Genomic DNA, 22,354 nt, shown 5'->3' with positions numbered 1-22,354 from the left:
AAAGATATAAATAAATTGAAAAAACGTAAAATATTCGATAAACAGTGATACGGCTAGGTTTCCTTTTATTTTAATTTCCAAATATCTAACTTTTAAGGCTATTGAAAGATATTTGAAAATTTGAAGTTTTTTTCAAAAATGTATAGAAATACTATTTATTTAATAATATTTATGTAGTATATTTAAGTATTTTAGCATATTTTTAATAAAACAAATGCATATTTTTCATCATTTTTTATTTCATATAAATCATAGCCCTAATCATAATACAGAACAACTAAAATATGAAGATATAATAAATGATTTTGCATCCAAAAAAGCTAGAAAAATTAAAGAATTATAACTGACAATATTTTACTTTAACAATGTATTATGTATTTAAAATATTATAAATTGTTGTACACACTCATTTTAGATTCTGAGCGGAGCGAGGAAACTATATTGGTTTTACAATGGTGTTTATTTATTTTTTTTTTATATCCTGTATACAAAATATCTACCAGAAGGAGTACTTTGATTTCAACATATTATAGTACCTTATCTTCTAGCAAATTGAATCAAGATGGTACTTTAAAAAGGTCATTTTTCGATTTTCTCAATAGCTATTTAATGCAACAGGAAAAATCACCGACAAATTACGAAAAACCGTAAAAAATTGGGTTTTAATTTCAAACGCTTTGTTCATCACCATAGAAATGAATACAAAATAATAATACCTATTATAATATAAGTTCAACTTACAGGATATAATAAATAATAACAATATCTAGACTGGTAAACCGTCTCCGCTCAGAATCGTTTTTCTTATACAATGATATTATGTCATTGAATTCAAGTTTAATACAATCCTTTATACATTGACCCACTTGTAACCTACTGTACAGCAGAACGACTTACCCACTTTTTTTAAATTTCCTTTATAAATTAATATTATTACTCACCTATTATGCAATTATACATTTAATTATAGTATTTATAGTATTTAATTATAGTATTATTTTTTTAAGTACCTAGCTAATTATTAATAATATTTGTATTCTGATATTTTATAATGGTGATTAAGATGATAAGTTTATTTTCTATGAAAATAATAAGATAATACATTTATCATTGATTGTTTTGATTTTATTTACATACCTACTTAATGTACAAAATCGTTTGATTTAAAATCGATGGACAAAATTTCTTTTTGAATTAAATCTATAATTAATTTAGAATGGGGATGTAATGTATAAGATAGGAATGAGGGCCCCATATTTTTTACTTGCCCTGGGCCCCGCAAAACCTTGCACCGGCACTGGTAATAATTAATAATTTAATCCATTCTGTGGTAAAAGTAAATAAATACAAAGTAAGTAAAAAAAACTGTTTTTATTAACATAAAATAATAATTGATAATATTTTTTTATTATGTAAGTATTTATTATACATTTTACATCCAGATTGTTATTTAAAGAATAATTTCAATTTTATATAAAAAAAAACAGTAGGTACCTACCTAATCAAATGAAACTTATGTATATTTAATAGTAAATGGAAAATATGAATATAATAATTATCATATGTTATGCAATATATAGCTAAATAAAGTTTATATTTTATAACATTGAAAACTTATGTATTAAAAAAAAAACATGTACCTATTACTTAGGTATATAACATAAACCATTAGATTTGACACATACAGTTGGGTGTACACTATTTAAATTTTCAATACAGCAACACACTAATTTACTTGATAAGGTTACATTATATGATTGAAGATGTTCGTTAAAATAATTACAAACAAACACATTGCATACTATAAATGGTTTGTTATCATCTTGAGTAATAAACAATGATAGTATTAAACCAAAAATTGGTAGAATATATGGATCTTCACTTAATTGTAAAAGGACTGACATATTATTATAATTATACAATGTACCTTTAAAATTAATCCATGAAACAAATGAAATATTATCAGTTAAAAAGTTAAAACTATTATTTAAGAATTCAGAATTATTATATTGAGTTAATTTTGATTCATTTATTGAAATATGGCGTCCTAATTTAGTACTGTTTACAATTAATTTATTTTTAGTTGATAAAATTCTATAAGCTACATTAAGCTGATGTTTCAAAGCTAATGTATAACATGCATTCTTCCTTGATGTTATCGATTTAGCTGTTTCTTTAAGTTCCTTATGTTTGGACTCAAACCTCATAGACCAAATTAATGATAATGGGCCACAATTTTTTATAACCATTGGATAATGTACCATATGATGAAATTTTGGTTTCAGGTTTGTGTTGAATAAATTCATATACAACTCATGGTGTTCTGTTATAAGGGTTTTACAAAGGTCTATATCATCATATTTTATACTTTTTTCCAGAAGAATACCAATTATTTGTCTAAGACTAATGTATAGACACCATATTTCTGAATTCAATGGTACTAAATCTCCTATAATTAAAGCAAAATACTTTGTAAAACAAAGCATCTCACTTGCAGACATTTTTATTGAGCCATTTTTTAATAGAGCAGTTGATAAAAGAGGTGGTCTGTTACGAATGTCAATTGATCCGTAATTAAAAGATTCAATTCTATTGTTTAAAGTATCAATTGTGAAATAATTAAAATCATAAATCATTTTTTTAAGGATCATACCTATATCATATTTACACACACCTTCTAAAATATCATGCATAATATCAACTGCAAAATTCTGAGTCACATGAAATGAATTTATTTGATTAAAAACACATAGCTCTTTTAGACCAGTAAGAGTAATATTATTAATTGAAATGTCCTCATCATAATTGGTTTTATTTCTTAACACCCCATCGACTTGAGTAACTTGATGATGACAATCTAGTTTTGGTGATTTACAAAAACGACAGGGAAATTGTGCAACAAAACTTTCGGTGAACCCTAGTATGGAGTGCAAACCTAAGTTGTCACCCAAAATTAAGCCTAAAGAAAAGAATACTCTATACATTTCACCATTATATAATATATCAATCCCTACATTCTCTATAAAATTTAATTCAGATATAAGTTCTGCAAAAATAACTTGATTTCCAAATTCTTGTCTATCATTGGATTTAAATAATTGTACCAAGAATATATTTTCCAATGAAGATGCCAAATCAGGAGGCAAACATGGCAAGGATACATAAACAGCCCCTAGTTTAGTAGTTCCTGCATGTGATCCCAATGCATTATTTATTTCAAAATCGTCGAAGTACAAAAATAGTGGTATTAATATTTTTCCTGGATTTTTTTTTAATTTACTTTGCCACAGTTGGAATTGAACAAAATTACTAATAGTGCTACACATTGAACTAGAATCTAGGTGGTTCATAAATTCAAGAATCACATGAAATAAATTACAATCTTGGAATAGAATTTTAAGAACAGACCTCAATGGAATAAAAGACATTGTAACTGTTTTTGGTTCAAATATAACACGTCCATTTCTTAGCTTGTCATTTAATCTATACCCAATTTCAACCATTTTTGGACGAATTAAAACTCCCATTTTATCAAACATTTTGAAACGAAGATGTTCAGACTTGATATAAGAAAATGTATTGGAAAGTTCATCAAACATACAAAACAAATCTTTTGTTTGATTAGAATCAATCTGGTTTAAATTTATGATTTCTAACATTTTTGTTTTCAAATTACATAAAAATGAATCGTTAAAAAACTGAATGTCATCAAATAGTGTTTGAATTATTTTCCTGGGAATTGAATTATTACTATACCATTTTGATGCTAAAGAAACTGTACTGGATTGAAGTGTTTCAATAAATTCAGTAATTGTAATTGGTTCTGGACAATGCTTTGGAGGGTAATTATAATTTTCAATGATAGAATGGAAATCGTTTAAATCAGAGGTTCCTTGAGAAGATGTTGTTATGACAGGCAAATTACAGGAAAGAGGTGTGTCTATAATATATTGTGTGTCTACATTAATATGTTGATTTAAATGATTTTTAAATGAATGAAAAGAGTTAAAAATTCTAAAGCAGTTTAATTCATTACATTTAAATTCCCCTATGGATTTTGGATCATGAAAAATATTTATATGTATTAACAAATGAGAATTTAAGTTGAATTTAGTGTTGCACAAAAAACAAGAAGGCATCTTTGTATTCAAAAGTCGTCTAATATTTGTAATAGGTATTTATTAAACTTTTCAAATGAAATATACTTTTTTAATTTAAATTAAATTACTTATTGTAAAGTAAAACAATAAATTAACAAAAAATAAAATATTTAATTCGGTAAATGTCTACATTGTAGACTACAAGTAACTGTATAACACCTAATATTACTTTATATTAGGTAGGTATATTAATACAAGTGGGCATTTACTACCTAATGACAGCTTACATGTTTTTTAAATCGTTGATAAATGTTTTAACAAATAAAACATGTTTATCGGACTTGAGTGTTGTATCAAAGAAATAGTTTTGGATAAACAACCAAATTTGTTCACTTTCTTGAGGATAGTTTAAATTCAGAGCAAAATATGATTTGTAACAAACATCTAACGCTTTTAACGGTGTTTCCAACTTGTAATATATGCTGTTGATCACAGCATAAATGTCAGTGTTGTCAACAATTATTATGTATGGTTGTAATGTTGTACCATATTGAACTGCCTTCTCTATTTTTTGGGCATGAACATTTCTTAATTCTGAGACATCCTGAAATAAAATTTACCAAAAAATTATATTTAATTAATAATTAAAAACATAAATAAGTAACACTTAAAATTATTTGAAATCTATTTATTAATGAAACTTACAGGTATAAATAAAACAAAAGAATCTGCCTGTTCAGCCTTTGATGGTCTCCAAATTGAATGTTTACCGTCTCGTTTACGCTTTTTGTCCAACTTGATTGTTAATGGTTGAAAAAGTTGAGGCAAAAGTTTAAGAACAGATATGTTATCATTACCTTAAAAAATACAATTGTATTTGAAGATAAAACAAATATATTAAATAAAATATTAACTAGGTAATTAGTAATTACCAGGCCTTGACGGGGTTTTAAGTTCGGTTTTAAGTTATCTATAGATAACTTACCTGATATAACATTAAACCAATATAATAATGGTTAACTCTGGAAGGAAGACAAAAAGATTTTTTCGATGGCCTACGTATTATAATATTATAGCTACAAAATAATAAAAAAAAATTATAAACGTATTTCGTGCTCAGTTACCCCCACATTACACAATTTAAAGATTTTGACTTAACCCGTAATATATACATAATATATTATTATTATATTATAATAGTGTTGACGTAGACGTAAATGGGATAGGGCTTACGAAGGTTTAGGCCTTACTGATCCATTTTGAGTACGACATAATAGACATTTGATCCATTTAAGACTTTAATATTTCCCCTGATTGTCGTCTGTCAAGACAAATAGTGTACCATTGTGTCTAAATATATTTTAAAAATACGTCAAGTAGGTATTTGTGGGTTTGAATTCGATGAAAAATGATTCTCAGTGAAGACCTTTTTGGTAACCAAGGTACCACATAGAAATAATTTAAATAATACCTATACTTTTTTTACAATCGAAATAAAAACAATCCATACTGAAATAATATTATAATTAACGTTCAAAAAACTCATAAAAACCATTATACCCAAATATACTGAGGTATATAATATTATGTTAACATAATGTTATAAATTATAATAAAATACATATTACATATGACATTCTATTCACATTGTTATTCATATAATCATATTATATTATTACAAATATAATAATATGATATTATATAGTATAGGTACTTACCATCTCTTCGGCTGTCCTTTTAAGTAATACATAAATATATGTTAAATAATAAAATTCGCTCGTCCACGGCGCTCACATTATGTTGTGTGCAAAACTATATTATTATTATTTATACAACGTCGACATGTAATAAGCAGTGTGACAGGTGACACTTTAATAATATTATATTATATAGAAATGTAAACATAAAAACTAGGTAGAAGTATTGCATTGTGAGTTTTGTGAGCTAGTCCTGTAGACATGACATATTGTGATAAGTGTTTTGAAAATCACGATACATCGATTGGACCGATAATAATACACGAATTATACGATTAACACGATTCGAAAATAATAGCTAGTCTATAGAGTATAGATTATACTAAATTGTGTTTCACGATCCAGCAATCCAACGTGTAAGTAAAATTTTGCTAATTTTCCAAATTTAGGGTTTTTGTATTTAATGTATGTATTTTAGGATTTCGATTATCTGAATTTGATTTTATATTTTGTTCCAGTGCTAAAATTGAATTTTTTGTTATTTATTTTATTTAACTATTGATTTTATATAATTATTTAATTTTAAATATCACATTCTTAGTAGATGTTGTCCATAGGTATAATACATAAATGTATTTTAAAATAATCATTTAATTTTACGATTTGATCTTAAAATATCATATATTTTACCACATGAGAACTAATTTTTTTAGGCATATTTTGGTAATTATTAGGGAATAATTATATAAAGATATAATAATATATGAGTATACATATTACATTTTAATTTTCATTTAGACTGTATTATCATCTCTGGTAGTCTGGTCTGATCATCAATTTATAGTGGTGTCTGTGTGGAGATGACGTCATATTCCGGGAAAACATTGTCGTCCGTATCCAAGAGAGTGGCAGACGTCAGATTTCGGAACAAATCGTCTCAGCTCGGAGGATCTGACACCGGTCGCCGGGCTAACGTATGGAAAAAAATTTTGGACGACGTTTGTGATCAGTGTTCGCTGCACGGCCTCAACCACATCGTTGGAAAGGACAGGAGCACTGGAGAAAAGTCGGTATCCACGAGAAAAACAGAAAATATTACAATCAGTATTAATATAGACATGCTTTTATACATATTGGGTATAGCTAGGGCGCGGATTTTAATGTCCTAAAAAACAAGAGTAATACCTCTAAAACATACGACTACATGTCCCAATAATATTATAAAACTTTATAAAATGGTATTGCGGCCTTCAAGATTTTATTATATTTATAATGATACACAACAATTATTTAATATTTAAATACCTACGCTATAAGTATCTGTAACACACATTTTTCTTTAATTTCGCCTCAATTTTATTACCTATTGTTAAAAATAAAAATCCCTTGTCTGTAAAATAATTCAGTTGAAAGAACTTTCGGGTAATCATTTGTGAATATATTTAAGTGTTAAATAAAAAAATTCAGTTAAATATTGTTCATTTATCAATTTTTTTTTTAATAAGACACTGAATCTGAAAGTGTTTGCATAACGTCGTATAAATCTCAAAAGCCTACAGTTTTATTCTTTTTTTATCATTACCAGGTATGTTTTTACATTGCACAATATAATGGAACAGTCAAAATTTGGTCATCAGTACTTAATTATTTACCAACTTACCACTCGAGGGGCTGGGGACTTAATTATTTATGTCAATAAATATCTAATTTAAATTAAAAAGTATTTTTTTGAAATTTTTATAGAATATCTACCTACTTTTACTTTTAAACTTGTTCACACTTTCATCTTTGAAAAAAAAATGTGTTAAATGAGCATGGATCTAAACTGCATTTTTACTTTTTAATATTGTACACGTTCAGTGGTGGCGCTAAATTGTGGAGCCTTTGATATTTGTTTTGATGTCTTACGATTGTATATATATATATATATGTATACACCCACCCAACCATTTCGGACATGAAGTAATTGCTTCAAGTTATCCTATATCTCGCCGCCACTACACACGTTGAATACATTTTTTTAGAAAACCGGTCCGGGCCGTGATGTTTCAGAGCGTTCTGGTCGGTAACTGTAATATGCGCCGTGCTGTTTGCTACTTACGCTATCGTCGAATCGTGGAAGTCGTACAACAAGAGCACTATCGACACGGTGGTCGAGACGACTTTTTTAAGCTACGCCGACATAGCGTTTCCGATGGTGGTGGTATGTGACAATTCAAGGGTGGACTGGCAACGGGTCATGCGGTTAACCGCACGGTAATATAAAATGTTGAATTGGGCAATATAGGTTAGGTTAGGCAATATATTATATTATTATTGTATTTACGTTTTTCACATTAAAAAACTACCTTCAAACCTCTGTTTATTGTTGTAATATAACTTAAAGCCGCGTACGAGTTATAAGTTTGTCATCAGTATGTACGTAGTATGTACGTATACTAAGGGAATTGACGGACAATATGGGTTGAATCGAAAAAGTCGATAATTTTTAGTGCATTAAACGGACAATTTACTAACCGGCAGGATAGATAACTTTAAGTCAATAAAAAACATGTACATTAAAAAAAATATTATTTCGTTCTATTTTTTGTCATTACCATATTTTTTTTATGACAAAATTAATTTTCAATTTCTTATTCCATAGGATCAAAACAGAATATTTTTCATAGTATTTCGATGCATAAAAATCGAATTTTCTACGAGCACTTTATGAGATAACTTATCAGGAGTGGAGTACCTACTACATGTATACCAAGCAAAATGTTGGTCCACTACTATATAGTGACTATACTCTATACTTATTTGAACTTTAAATACTTATAACTTATATAAACTAGGTACTTGTCCGTCGTCCGAAATTCAATTTTTACAAATCGAAAGCTCTTGAATAATTTTCCATTTTGTAATATGAAATAAAAAACTTATAATATAGTAATGTACACGGCTAAAAATTATTTGAAATTCCACTAAATAGAGTCGGAATAGAGTATTCAGACCAGTGAGTTTCGGTCTCATGGTACCATACCCCCACCTTTTCCTAAAATGATGCATGGTTAATTCCGAGTGCTTTCATAAAAAAGGTATGACCCATATGCCACCCAAACTAAATTTTTTTAGTTTATTGCACAGCCCACGTGCGTCCTGGTTTTAATGAACTTCATTCCCCAGAGTGCACCACGAGGAGGTGAATTGGATTATATCCCAAACATTTGTTTCCATGATTTTTATTTTTTAATAGTTATATTATTTTCAATTATTTTTGTTAATTTAAAATTTGAATAGGTAGGTACATATTATTTTATTTATTGATTCTTAAATTACATCTTTAAGAAATAAATCACTTTATATTGTCCTACAGATCTAAAGTGTTTAGGTATTCGATAAGAAGATTTAATTGAAATTGTGTATCAATTTAAATTTATTTTTATATTTTTAAAAATGAATATAATATGTCCGGGTGAGGTGAATTCAATTACGAATACAATTTACCTCTTATTTACTATTTACAATTATTTTATACAAAATTATTACGGATGCAATCCAGCTCTACCAAAAATATCAGCCGTAACAGTTCTGACGCACACGCGGAATTAAAAGGTACAATTAAAAGACCACTCGGATGACGCCTGTTGCACTGATAACTGAGAAGAAACGTATTTTGATTATTTGGCAGTATACTATATTCCAATTTCCAATACACCGTCTACTAAACTATTTATTTGTCTAGTAAATATTCATATAGCTAAATATTGGATAAGTATACAATATGTATTCTATTCACTCAGAAGGTGTTTGGAATTTGGATGTTTATGGAACAACTTATATAAATAAATATATAGTCGTAATTTGTTTTTCGGGTTGATTGGTAACAGACAGCCGTATAATATTTGCTAATAAAATTCGATACATCTACGATTAAACTCTCCCACCTCCCTCCTAGGCCCTAAGTAATACTTAATACAATTTTATATTTCAGACGAAACAATAGTACTATTAATAATAAAACTACTATGGATATTCACTGAAAATGACAAGCTAATAAAGGTCATTACAGTTGGAATATTAACATCATTTATAACCATTATAGGTGACAGTGTGACACGGTTATCTGCATAAAGCATAAAACATTATACTAATTATTACCGTGTGATAATAAATCTTGGTAACACGCTTAACCATAGTATAGGATGTTCCATAAAGAATGTACTGTAGGTTTCAAAACGGTAAATTTAATAAAGTATTACACTACACAATTGAAGTAGTTACCAATCAAAACTATAAGTAATCAAGATTTTTTCAAATTTTATTTTTTACAAAGGTTCAATATGGTTATGGTTTGTTAGCAAGATGAAAAAACAGAGAATCATAGATAGATCACTCTACAATAAAAACCCACGATGTTATGATTTTTGAAATCCTGACATTCTTTATGGAACACTATATGACGTATATCCAATAATAATAATTCTAATGGTAATAACTATAGTTCTTATTTTCGTTGTTTAACCTCTATTTATTACTATAGATGACTGAATAAAATATATCATATATTATTACGTATAGAGACGTGCCGGAAATCGATCCGGGTTTATTGCCCGTCGTGAGGAAATTGTTGAAAACGTTCTCCGTGTTATCGTATGGAGAGTTTCATGAGTTTGAGGAGCTGAAGAACGTAACGGAACTATCCAAGCTCGTCCAGCTAAACCTCACCGAACTTCTAGTGAAGGTTTGTCCCTCTAGACGTTATATAGTATATTAGTAGCTAATTTAATAAGTATGACTCCAACTATAATAACTTAAATAGTTAAGCTCAAATTTCATAGAACCTCGGGGGGGGGGGGGGCATAATCACAAATACCATTTACGTAACGCATTGCAGTGTCAGCCGGTAATACTATATAACAACATATATTATTATAACTTATATGTCTAGGTACATTTTCAAAAATCTCTTTAATACCCTCGATCGAAATACGATAAAATATATAATATTCTTTGATATTTTAATCAATATTTCTAATATCTATTGATATTTAGGGATGGATTAAGTTCTAAGCACGGTCGTGTATGTACGCGTAGTCGACTAACACAATGAGAATCGTGTCCTCTTATAATTTTTTTATGTTATTTGTACAAAATGTATTACATAACGTATAATAATTTGTGAACAGGTGATGAGGCCGTGTGACGAAGTGTTTCCCAACGGTGGCTGCTGGTGGAACTTCAAACAGGTAAACTGTTGTGACCTATTCGAGTTGCAGCGAACCGAATTCGGTTTGTGTCATTCGTTCAATTCCGATTTTTCCGAGTACAGCAGAGCGTGAGTATTGGTCATTAAGGCGATATGGTATCGTATCTACATTATTATAATGTACTAACTGATCTCGTGTACTTTTTTGTCTGTAAAAAATGGCAACTCTTTAAAAAAATTATGATTGTTCAACTCCTTTTAGGTGTAACTTGCTGCAGTAAGTGCAACTCATCCACCTTGGTAGGCAATGTTCAAAAATTCGATTTCATGCATGCTTGTACCTGATCTTTCCAAATAACCTATGGCAACCAATAATAAATAAATACTAATTTCTAATAATTATTTCTCCTATAACCAGTAACAACTATTTATAAACAAAAATTTCCACCGTAAATCTCAGAATCCCCGTTTGAGCACCTCCCCGTGTTGAACCTAGGAGGGTGAAAATACTATACGACCTATTCTCATACCTACCAAATTTACAAAAAAAATGTATTTAAAATCGGTGGAGTTGTTTCGGAGGAGTTCGAACACTAATATCGTGACACGAGATTTTTATATATTAGATTATAATAATAATTATTATTATTTTATATAATTATATATCATTGTAATATCCGATATCGAAATATTTCGCAGGCGACTCGGCGTGGACTCTGGCCTTATTGGTTCGTTTTGGCGAACAGAGTCCGGAGACCTCAGACCAAGGAGTACGGGTGACAATGGTCAGTGGTCAGGAGTCAGGTATAAAACATAGTAAAAATAAGAATAATGGTCTAAGTTATCGCTTCAAAAACATGTTTAATTTTTTACATTTCAAATCTATTATACTCGATAATTATTTTCAGTGGCCACACCCCTCATCCCTACCTTTGCCTGTATTATATATAAAATGAATTATTAATAACTATTTTGCCTGTATTATTGGTCTTAAGTTTTATTTTCGAAAAATAAAATATCAGTATTTTTTGGTATCAACCACAATTTTGATAAGTACCTTAGTGCATAGTAGCTGGCACGTGATTGAAAAGGAGAATATAGTCTTCGATCATACAGCTACTTAAAATGTATTTCAAGACAACTATGACTGAGGAATGATTGGACGGATTTACTCTAGCTAGTATGAACAAAGTTTGATTAGACTATGAAGTCATTGAAAAATATGTTTTAATTTTATAAAACAATCTCTACCTAAGAAGAATGCAAATAATGTCCAAAGGAACTGGAAAAAAAAATATTTTTCTGATATATGAATATTATGTGTTTACAATTTATATGCCTAATTGTAAAATTTAAAAACGTGTTGGTTATATTTTAACATATGTAACATATTATGTTCAGCGGTTAGAAGAAGATAAAAGATAAGAAGACAAGAAAATTATGTGACGTTGTTTTATTTTTTTTAAGTGTTATATTTACATGTATGACAGTATGCATATTTTAAAATGTTATAAAAATATACCTTATATTGTATAGGTATTAGTAAAAATTATGTAAATTTGATTTTTTGGACACTCCCTGCCAATGTTGTGTCTTGTGTGCCTCAACTTATTTAAACCACTGTTACAGGATGTACGTAACTACGATGAACCCGGAACAAGTCGCTCCTGGAGTAGCTGCCAAACAATCGACAAGGGTACTAAAATTTAAAAATATTTTTGACGCCTTTATAGTCATATTATATATCACCATTTATAACTGATAAGCGACCCATAGTTAAAAAAAAATATGTTATTCAAATAGATAGTTATGAAACAAATATTTTTGACATTTGTCGATTATCTTGACGATTTGAGAAAATGCGAGTAAATCCTATAAACTACCGGTATCGTTATGAGCAGGGCTAGGATTTGTATGCAATAAAAACGGTAAAATATGCATTTTATTTACCAAAATATGCAAAAATATGCATTTAAATTTTTATAAGATTAACACAAAAATATAGTTACAAAAAAAAATATTTTTTTGTTGAGATATATCAGTGATTAGCTGTTCGTCTTTAGGGTCACGTTACCAGTTTTTCAAATTTTTCACAATTCTATAAAATTTGAAAATTAAATTTTATATGTTAGTTGCCACTTCAATTATAAGACTTTTACACTAATCTACTACCTAATACCTATTTAGGGGGGGGGGGGGGGGTTGATAGGGTGTATTATATCGAAAAAAAACACTTTACGGGAATAACGCTCAAGCTTTGTAGAATTGTCGGATTCTGATGACTTTTTTTTATCTGAAAGAAGAAGATTTCCTACAGCCCACACCAATCTTTGATTTTGTATTTTATTTCAAATAATTGTATTAAAAAATTTGTAAAAAAAAATGCTTTTTATCTTGTATTTTTTTAGACATATTATAAAGTTTGAGAATGAAATATTGAAAAACAGAGATCGATGCGGGCTGTAGAATATTTCTCTCTAGCAATTAAATAAAAAATTATGAAATTTGGTTGATTCTATAAGGTGGTGTCATTATTCCCACAGAATATATTTTTGAGGACAAAATGGCATCGGCATCGGGCGTCTTAATATAATATAATTGAGAAAAAAAAATAATTTAGAAATAAATTTTATAATTCACATTCACTACGAGTGTTACATGCTACGATCATATATTATTTCAAATTTTCGAAAATGAATGTCAAATTATTTAATCTTTTATCGCATACCTATTGTACCATAGGATTGTATTTATAAAAATAAAATTTATGTTTGACAAAAAACCAAGTATTATGAAATTTACTATAAAACATTTATTTTTCGCATTCTTATAATCAAAATGTACAATAATATTAATTTTATTCAATATATGCAATAATATGCATTTCATCCAAAATATGCAAAAACATGCAAAATAAATATACCACCATTTATCTCATCATGAGGTGATTCGTGGACATTACTGACAAAATCAATAATCAGAAGTCGCAAAAAAAACATGCTTTTGCATATAAATCCTAGCCCTGGTTATGAGTAATGACATTATGGGGCTAACAGGGCTATATTATAATTATGTAATAATATTGTGCCGAATAGTCGCAACAGCTAATATACTATATTATATTCAATTATATGCACGTTATTTGGAGTATCACTTGGGGAATACATTGGCTGCATTATTATGCTCAGACCATTATATTGGCCTGAATTAATTGTATGCTAGTGCCAGAACAGACAAAATTAAAATAATTCATATGATAAAATAAACAATAATCATTTTACAAAGTATGAAGAACTGCATATTGATAGGTAATTTTAAAATTTTATATTTTTTTTGTGGGTATAATCTAATTAAGTACAACAAGAAAAATCCCTAACGACTAGGTAGTCTTTTAGTAAATTTATTTTATATTACATATAAACATCGAAACGTCAGCCCTACATATTTTCACTGTCTTAATTCAATGACTGAATTAAATTCGAACGATTAGCGTCTAAGTTTTTAATATATGTCTATACCTACTAAGAATAATTTGTCCTTAAATTGGACACATACTAGTTGCTTCCCATGTATGAATCCTGAACAATATTTTTTCCCAGAGCAGCGTCGTTAGTCCTGCGTCCCAACCCCAACCTATTACGGTCACAGGCTACTGCAATACACTGTATAGTACATTGGGCGATAGGGACGCTACTTTTCCAACGCCATAATTATATTATATTATATTACTAAAATTTTTATTTTTTATTAATTAACCCGTGGCAACATAGGCTATTGGGTGGTTATTATTTTTTTAGTAGGTTTCAAACTGTGGTGGAGGGTACGGTTGGTTAGAACACGTTTGTTTATATGGCGAGGATTTGTCACTATAACCCGGGTGATTACCAATCTGGTAACTAGTGGCACCGGCTGCTGCTCGACTTCAGAACACGTTTTGTGACGGAAGCCAACCACCACGCCACACCACAACACTAATCATATTATTATTTGTATGGCTGTTTATTGTTTGTATAAATGTATATTAGTACATTACAATAATATTATAATATATCTAAAACTGATATTTTTTAACTATACATATAATTTAACACAACATTAAATAACTCGAAAATTTTTCGTTTGAATTTTGATTTTAATACATTAAAATGTTCAGAAAAATAATTCACTAAATAATTTACAGCAGAATTGGGGGGGGGGGGGCTTAAAAACGGAATTTTGTATGATAGGCTCATTAAATTATTATTTTTAGATAATGATCGGCGAACCAAGAGGCGCTCCGCTCGGATCTGATATGGTCGTGACAGGGGGCAGCATTGGCATTATTCACTTGTGGGGAGACAGGATATACAACACAAACAGGACCAGGAGACTGAACCCGATACAGCGAAGGTGTCTTTTCGCCGACGAGAGTACCACCGGAATGGGCACGAAATACTACCTGCGGAGGAATTGCAAGACGGCATGTTACATGAATCACATGGTTCATCACTGCGGCTGTTATTTGGAGTTCATGTTCGGCCTCATGCAACGTAAGTACCGTCGTTAAAAAAAATTTCACACGAAAATAATAAATACCAAACTTATATTTGACGTATAAATTTGACTCTGAACGAAACGAATATTTTAATTAATTTTAATTAATTACACGGGCTGGGCCGTACAAAACGAATATAATATGATTATATATTTTTTTCACCACAGAAAACGATTCGTTGCGGCCGTGCAACGTCGACGATTTATTATGCCTGTCTGAGAAAAATAGTAAGAGCATTATATTATGCAGTGGCGTAGCAAGGCGAGGTTTGGGTGGTATAACCCGCCCCAACCCCCCACCACCACCGCCCCTTCCATTACACAATCCTGGCTACGCCACTGATATAATGACGTCATAATAGTATAGAAAATACGAATTTTATTTTTTATCCTATATTTTCAGAATTCTTCAAAAGTCATATACCGTCCGAACATAATGCGTTCTTGACAAACGATATGCCCGGGCTGAAATGCAATTGCATGCCAGATTGTGTCCACCAAATGTACATTTCCGAACTGACCATCGCCGAACCATCCATCTCGACGGTGCTGTAAGTCAGTTTCGTCTTGGCGGCCAATTAAACGCGAAACGGTTGAGAGGAACGGCTGTCGCTAAATTTATATGAAAAATACTAATACGCCATACGCATCCCGTCACTTTCTAGAATACAGATTGGTTTAGACACCTCTTTCAGAAAGACAACAATCTTTTTAAAAGTGTCAAAAACCACAATTTTATACTTTTTTTTTCTTAAACGTATATTATTCTAAGTCAATGTTTTAGAAATTAATGAATTCGAGCTTAAACCTCCTTTTAAAATATACCTACTCATATTTCTATTAAAAAGTTAAAATATGCGTTATCCGAGTAACAGAGAAAGTGAACTACATCAAACCACTTCACTTGAATTCTGACCGGCACTGGTGAATAATTAATTAATATTGTATCTGTTTTATATCATAGGAATTCCTCTTCATCTATACTGATCGACGCACACTTCATACAGAGCACGTGCATACTTTACAGATCGGACTTGGTCCTCGGATGGCTCGACTTGTTGGGTGCATATGAATTTTTGACATCTATAAAATATAAAAGATTATGTGTCCAATGTGAAACATAATATTATAATATTAAAAATGTTCCGTTTTTGGGTTTTGTTATTATTCGCAGTGTCGTTTGGTGGTTGCGCCGGTCTGTTTCTGGGCGGATCGTTGCTAAGTTTCATCGAACTCATATATTTTTTGACTTGGAAGGCCTATCACCACTGGCGCCAGACACCGTCGAACACGGTTGTTGCGTCCAAATCGAACAAGAAACGCAAACACCCACGTCGAATAGTCAAGGATACTTGGACGATCGACGATTCTCGAGCGAATAACAACAGACAAACTGATCGATTTACGTGTAGATTTTAAGTACTTGAAAATTATGATTAGTATAATAAAACTATATGAGAATATGAGGTAACACATCACTATATTAAATCGAAGATATATTATATTGTGTTCACTGCACAAACGCACGTCATGACTAGGTAATATTGTATCACGTCAAACGAATAAAGTCGTGGGTTTACGTATGCACCGCAGCCATGGTAATTATTGTGAATATTTTAATAAATGTGATTGAAATAAAGATTGAACATTAAACCGAATAAAAATGTAATATTTATTTTACTGCACATTTAGTGTGCTTTTACAACATTAAAAGAGGCTACGTATAGATTCTTTGAAATATATATTAAGTATACACGTCATATATTAATAAATTGTTTGTCTCAAAAGTCCAGTAGGTACCTATCATCTAAGTATCTCCATGGCAAGCCAATTATATTATTCTGTATGATTTCTTTTAACAATGATCTATAAAAAAATAAATTATGATTATAATAATAATTTTATACAATGTTTACTTTGTATAATTCTGGGTCGAGGACAACCCTTGGTCAGGATGGACAAAATTAATTATAGGGTTAGGTTTGGCAACAATGCCATCTTCCACTTCCGTTACCACGAGGTAACAGTGTGTATGAGTTAGTAAGTATATAACTTCTATGATTTATGTGGTTAACGGATATGTTTTGTCAATTGTTTTTATTATGTAAGAAATAATATAATTTGTTTTAAACTCACGTGTTTTATTTTGTTAATTAATAATGGGTCAGCGTCGAAGCGACGCCACCTACAATTGTATGGCATACAAGCATTTTGCAATTAAATTTTTGAAATTTTCGATATAGTAATTTTAGATTCTGAGCTGAGTGTATGTAATAAATGTATTAATTTCACAATGATGATGTGTGTTTATTTTTATTTTTTTCTAATATAGAAAAAATGCTCTGATTGTCAACTTCCATCGAGGTTTAAGGTAGAAAATTGGATCTATTTGGTATTTTTGCGAGGTAAAAATTGAAAATTCTCAGTATCTATTCAATTTTAAAATAATCGAAAGAAAAAAGGGGAATATTAAGTAATAGCTCTGCTATACAATAAGCGTTGATTGTACCTTGTCATTGAGTAAGCACAGTAATGGATGTGTTGAATTTTAATTTAATTGCAAATCATTGTATACGATGTAAAACATATCTGGTCGAAGATGGTCTAATTTGTTGGTAACCAAGATTTCCAAATCATTATTTTAATGTAATATAACAAATAAATAAATTATTGTTACATAACAATATTTAACAAATGTTCGTATTTATTTTGTTTTACCCAATAATTTTAAAAAGTACTGAAAACTTTCTTTATTGTCAACCCAAAGTATCTACTAGATCCAATTATCTACCAGAAACCTCCATCGAAGTTGATTATTGGAGCATTTTTTCTAATAGATAGAAAAAATTAATTTAGAAATAAAAAATAAAATAAATCATTGCAAAATCAATTAACTCATCTCTTCGCTCATTATCTCATACAATACATTTGCTAAAACTGTAATATTGTTATTAAAATAATTCCTCAGTATCCTTGGTCAACGAAAATTTTGACCGTTTTCGCTCATGATCGTTTCTAATCGTATTCAATGATTTATCATTAAATTAAAATTTCACACATCCATTACAGTGCTTACTAAATCTCGAGGTACAGAAGAATTTTACTGTACCTACACCAGAATTATAGTTATCTATTTCTCCTGCATTTTTTTTATCTTATGTTTTCAAACAATTTAAAAAATATGTATTTAAATTAATGTTAAACGCGTTAGGAAAGCTTACTATAAATAGTTGAAAATCAAAAATATATATCAACAATATCATAACTACGCACTGGTGACTAACGGATCGACGGACACAACGGGGGATAGGAGTAAGGTGTTCTAAACAAAAAATAATATTCTTTTCAAATTTAAAACTATTTGATAATTTTCTAACTGTTGAATAGTTAGATTTCGTATCCATTTATACAATGCAGTGTCTCATTCAATGGATCCTGCAATTCCGCTACTACGGATTAGTATCCGGTCATAGCACATTGTACTGTGCTTTGCCATGATGTGTGTTCCACAATAATCGATAAGTTGACTGACTGGATTTAATAATAACTTTCACAGACAAGAATCTTTCTAACCACGTTTTCCACCTCGATAGATTTGCGCAACTGGCACCAATATCGGGCAATATGTTAAGAGGTATCTTACTTGATGTGTGTATAATACATTAATACATTAATGCAACTACAACAGCTGAACACAGAGAAATGTGAACAATATTTGAATATTTATTGTCACGTCATATATGAACGAACAGATAATCCAATCATGTTTGACTACAATATAATCGAGAGCAAAATATTTCAAATTTAGTCCTCCAATTGATGTTTAATTATAATATTATAATTTGACTAAATGAAGTAACATACAATAATATCGATCGTTTAAGTATAGATAATTTAATAATATTATCATATTATATACCTATCCTAATATTTATTATATTTACCTATAATAATACATTTTAAAATCAATCGGTATTTCGTGTTGTATCCACAATTGTTCGTATCATACTATTACTCTTTCCGTCCAAAAATTACTATCCTCTTTTCACACACTGGTTCACATTCGATATTTTGGGAAACTGCACTGTCTCGAAAATATTTATGTTTGACATTATGATATCACAATTAATAACGTTACCAATACAATGTATTTTAACAATCTTATAAGACAATAATTAGACGTGCGCAAGACTTTATGTCTGGATCAGCACACAATTTTAACTGGCCTGACAAAACAATAAGTAGCCAACGCATTTCCCTCATTATAGCTTAGGTAAAGCTAGTAAAAATTAGTACTCTAATGATGTTCTCGTATATTATTTTTTGATTATAATATTATTATAAAGTGAAATGTAATTTAGTATTAAGTCTATGTTAATAGTATTGACATAGATACATAAAAATGGATGATAGGCAACTAACAGAAGCGGCTATCACGTTCGTATCTAAAAATCGGCTCAAGCCCTTTTTTTAATTATTTGGAAATAGCTTGAGAATAGCTGATACAGAAAATAATAAAAGTAATATATTACATTTATAAAATATGTATTTACATAATATACTTACAGTATAACTTAACTAAGCAAAAGTTTCAATAAGGCCAGTTGTTAAAAAATCACATTAAAATAAACTTTAATCATAAGGTTTAAAAAAAAATAGTTTAAAAAAATGTACGAGATAAATATCTTTTGGGGTTAACCGAAGTATTGGTACGGAAAACTTATTATTTTTAAATGAGCACCTGTTGTTATTTTGAAGATAACCGTCACTGTCGATTCTAAGGGATAATGTTCGTGTATAATATGTGGCTCGGCGCGGCGCAGTGGCTGAAATCAATCACGCGACGTGATTGAGAGTAAGCAACAGCCGCTGCCACTAATTCTCGGATGGGTGACCACGGTTCGCTGTGCGCAAAAACCTTGCCACACATACACGTGTTCCTAACCGACCGTACCAACCGTTCCACCCCTACTGTACCAACCCTACCAATCTACAGGCTAATGACCTCAGTCGTCGATGCTTTAAACTTTATAAAAATAAAAATATGTGTACGTCTACTACATGTGGATACGTCTGTCAGTATGAAACCCAGACTTATTTTCGGTAGACTTCTCGCATTGATAAATATATTTATATAGGCACTATCATTTTTTTATTTAATCTACCGTCAACATTAAAAATTCATATTTTATTTTTATTTAAATTCAACAGGTGATATTCATAAGTACTACATGTAAGCATTTAAAATAAATATTCACCAACCCACAGAATAATTGTTCAAATACAGCGCAAGCACCATTCGTTACATCCGTTCAGTGGCGTATTTACGAGGAGGTTCCGTGGGGTCCGGACCCCTCCATTGGCCCCATAAAACCTATCTAAACATCTAATATATATATTAATATATAATTCTGTAGCGGAGCCCCCTACTTAAATGCATTTGAAAAATTAGCTGGACCCTCTCCATGAATAAATACACATATTTGTGTAATAATTACAAATATGAAATATTATAAATTCATTAATATGAATTTGTGTGATTTACAAAATATATAATCGGAGTATTAATCGATAATTTATGTTTAATAATCATGTTATAATATAATAACTATACCTATATTATAGTTATAACTATAAAATGTACACAAACATAATAATCACCTATACTACGCAGTGGCGTATCAGGAATTTTATTTTTGATCATCAGTTACATTTATTTATTTTTGTGTTTGAACTGACAATGCCGTGGGGACGACTTTCGTATTTTTCCTTGACGAAACATAATATATTACATTACAAAAAAAAAATGATAATAACTGAAAAATGAGTGTTACGTCACTAATACCTCAATACTTTTAAAATTATTATTTTAATACTGTAATTTTAATTTTAAGAATTATATCTAAAATTAAAGAATTATTATGTCCTTGTTTTTTTATATTAAATTGAAAAATTTAGTGTATGTACCTATTGTTTATTGATTTCTGTAGAACCATTGGTTTTATAATAATGATTAATAATACATTTTTTATAATATTTATATTGTAATATGACAGGTATAATATTATTATTATAATCAAACCAATATTAGAACTGTGAATAATTAAAATCAAATAATATATTGTGATGATGCACACTCTAACGTTTAAATTATACGAAACTTCAGTATAACGCGTTGGTCTCGGTACTTACCGGTAGATAGCTTTGTTAGTTTGTTACCACAGTTTTCATAATATAAAATATTACAGTGACTAGTGTTAGCGGTGTGCGGCTGCTACCAAAATAATAATTTATTTTTTGCAATATTTAACTATGACCGTCTATATTATGGTTATAATGGTTACATAATACTAATTGCATACAGCATACATATAGTAATATTAACTATTATAATTTATTATAACTAATAATCATAAAACCACACAGCCGGGCGTCCCGCCATTGTGTTGGTTCTCGTTAAAAAAAAAAATATTCATACTATGCCTGATTAATAAGTTGAAAATTAAAATGCTACTTTCCAATGAGTTGACATTATAAGATACTAGACAGAGATTTCGAAATCTGAAATTATTTGATTTACTATAGTTATAGCAACTATATTAGATACCCTAACAATAATATTATTGTTGAAACGAAATAGGTACCTACTTTTAGATTTTGAGCGGAGCGATAAATATAATGATTATACAATATTTTGTGTGTTTATTATTTTTGTGATTAGAGACAATTTTTTTATGTAGAAAAAGTACTCTGATCATCAACTTTGATGGAGATTTTTGATAGTAAATTGCATCTAGTTGGTAATTTTAGGAGATAAAATTGAAAATTTTCAG

The 22,354-nt window shown here is 29.6% G+C and overlaps 2 protein-coding genes across 2 annotated transcripts; one reads left to right on the top strand and one right to left on the bottom strand.

The window, feature by feature from the left end:
- Positions 1-1,260: 1,260 nt before the first annotated feature.
- On the bottom strand, positions 1,261-3,659 carry LOC132940616 (uncharacterized). Its single transcript, XM_061008337.1, has 3 exons — positions 2,675-3,659; positions 2,060-2,449; positions 1,261-1,325 (listed from the first exon to the last, which is right to left on the bottom strand). The coding sequence occupies exons 1-3, from the start codon at positions 3,657-3,659 to the stop codon at positions 1,261-1,263; spliced, it is 1,440 nt and encodes a 479-aa protein (XP_060864320.1).
- Positions 3,660-6,077: 2,418 nt separating this feature from the next.
- On the top strand, positions 6,078-17,106 carry LOC132941957 (pickpocket protein 19-like). The gene is made up of 12 exons (XM_061010222.1): positions 6,078-6,213; positions 6,596-6,863; positions 7,850-8,053; positions 10,361-10,523; positions 10,969-11,117; positions 11,688-11,792; positions 12,618-12,684; positions 15,238-15,517; positions 15,690-15,749; positions 15,925-16,072; positions 16,486-16,583; positions 16,696-17,106. The coding sequence occupies exons 2-12, from the start codon at positions 6,658-6,660 to the stop codon at positions 16,938-16,940; spliced, it is 1,725 nt and encodes a 574-aa protein (XP_060866205.1). The 5' UTR covers positions 6,078-6,213; positions 6,596-6,657; the 3' UTR covers positions 16,941-17,106.
- Positions 17,107-22,354: the final 5,248 nt, after the last annotated feature.

Source organism: Metopolophium dirhodum, chromosome 3 (genome assembly GCF_019925205.1).
Source record: "Metopolophium dirhodum isolate CAU chromosome 3, ASM1992520v1, whole genome shotgun sequence".
Taxonomy (NCBI): Eukaryota; Metazoa; Arthropoda; class Insecta; order Hemiptera; family Aphididae; genus Metopolophium; species Metopolophium dirhodum.
Note: the sequence above shows the minus strand (reverse complement) of the source record. Positions and strands in the feature narration are given on the sequence as shown.

Coding starts and splice junctions, on each gene's coding strand:
- LOC132940616 (XM_061008337.1), bottom strand. CDS start 3,659: ATGTTAGAAATCATAAATTTAAACCAGATTGATTCTAATCAAACAAAA. Junction 2,450..2,674: donor TATGCATGATATTTTAGAAG/GTGTGTGTAAAT, acceptor CTTTAATTATAG/GAGATTTAGTACCATTGAAT. Junction 1,326..2,059: donor AAATAAATTAATTGTAAACA/GTACTAAATTAG, acceptor CTTTTACCACAG/AATGGATTAAATTATTAATT.
- LOC132941957 (XM_061010222.1), top strand. CDS start 6,658: ATGACGTCATATTCCGGGAAAACATTGTCGTCCGTATCCAAGAGAGTG. Junction 12,685..15,237: donor CTGCCAAACAATCGACAAGG/GTACTAAAATTT, acceptor TATTATTTTTAG/ATAATGATCGGCGAACCAAG. Junction 15,518..15,689: donor CATGTTCGGCCTCATGCAAC/GTAAGTACCGTC, acceptor TTTTCACCACAG/AAAACGATTCGTTGCGGCCG.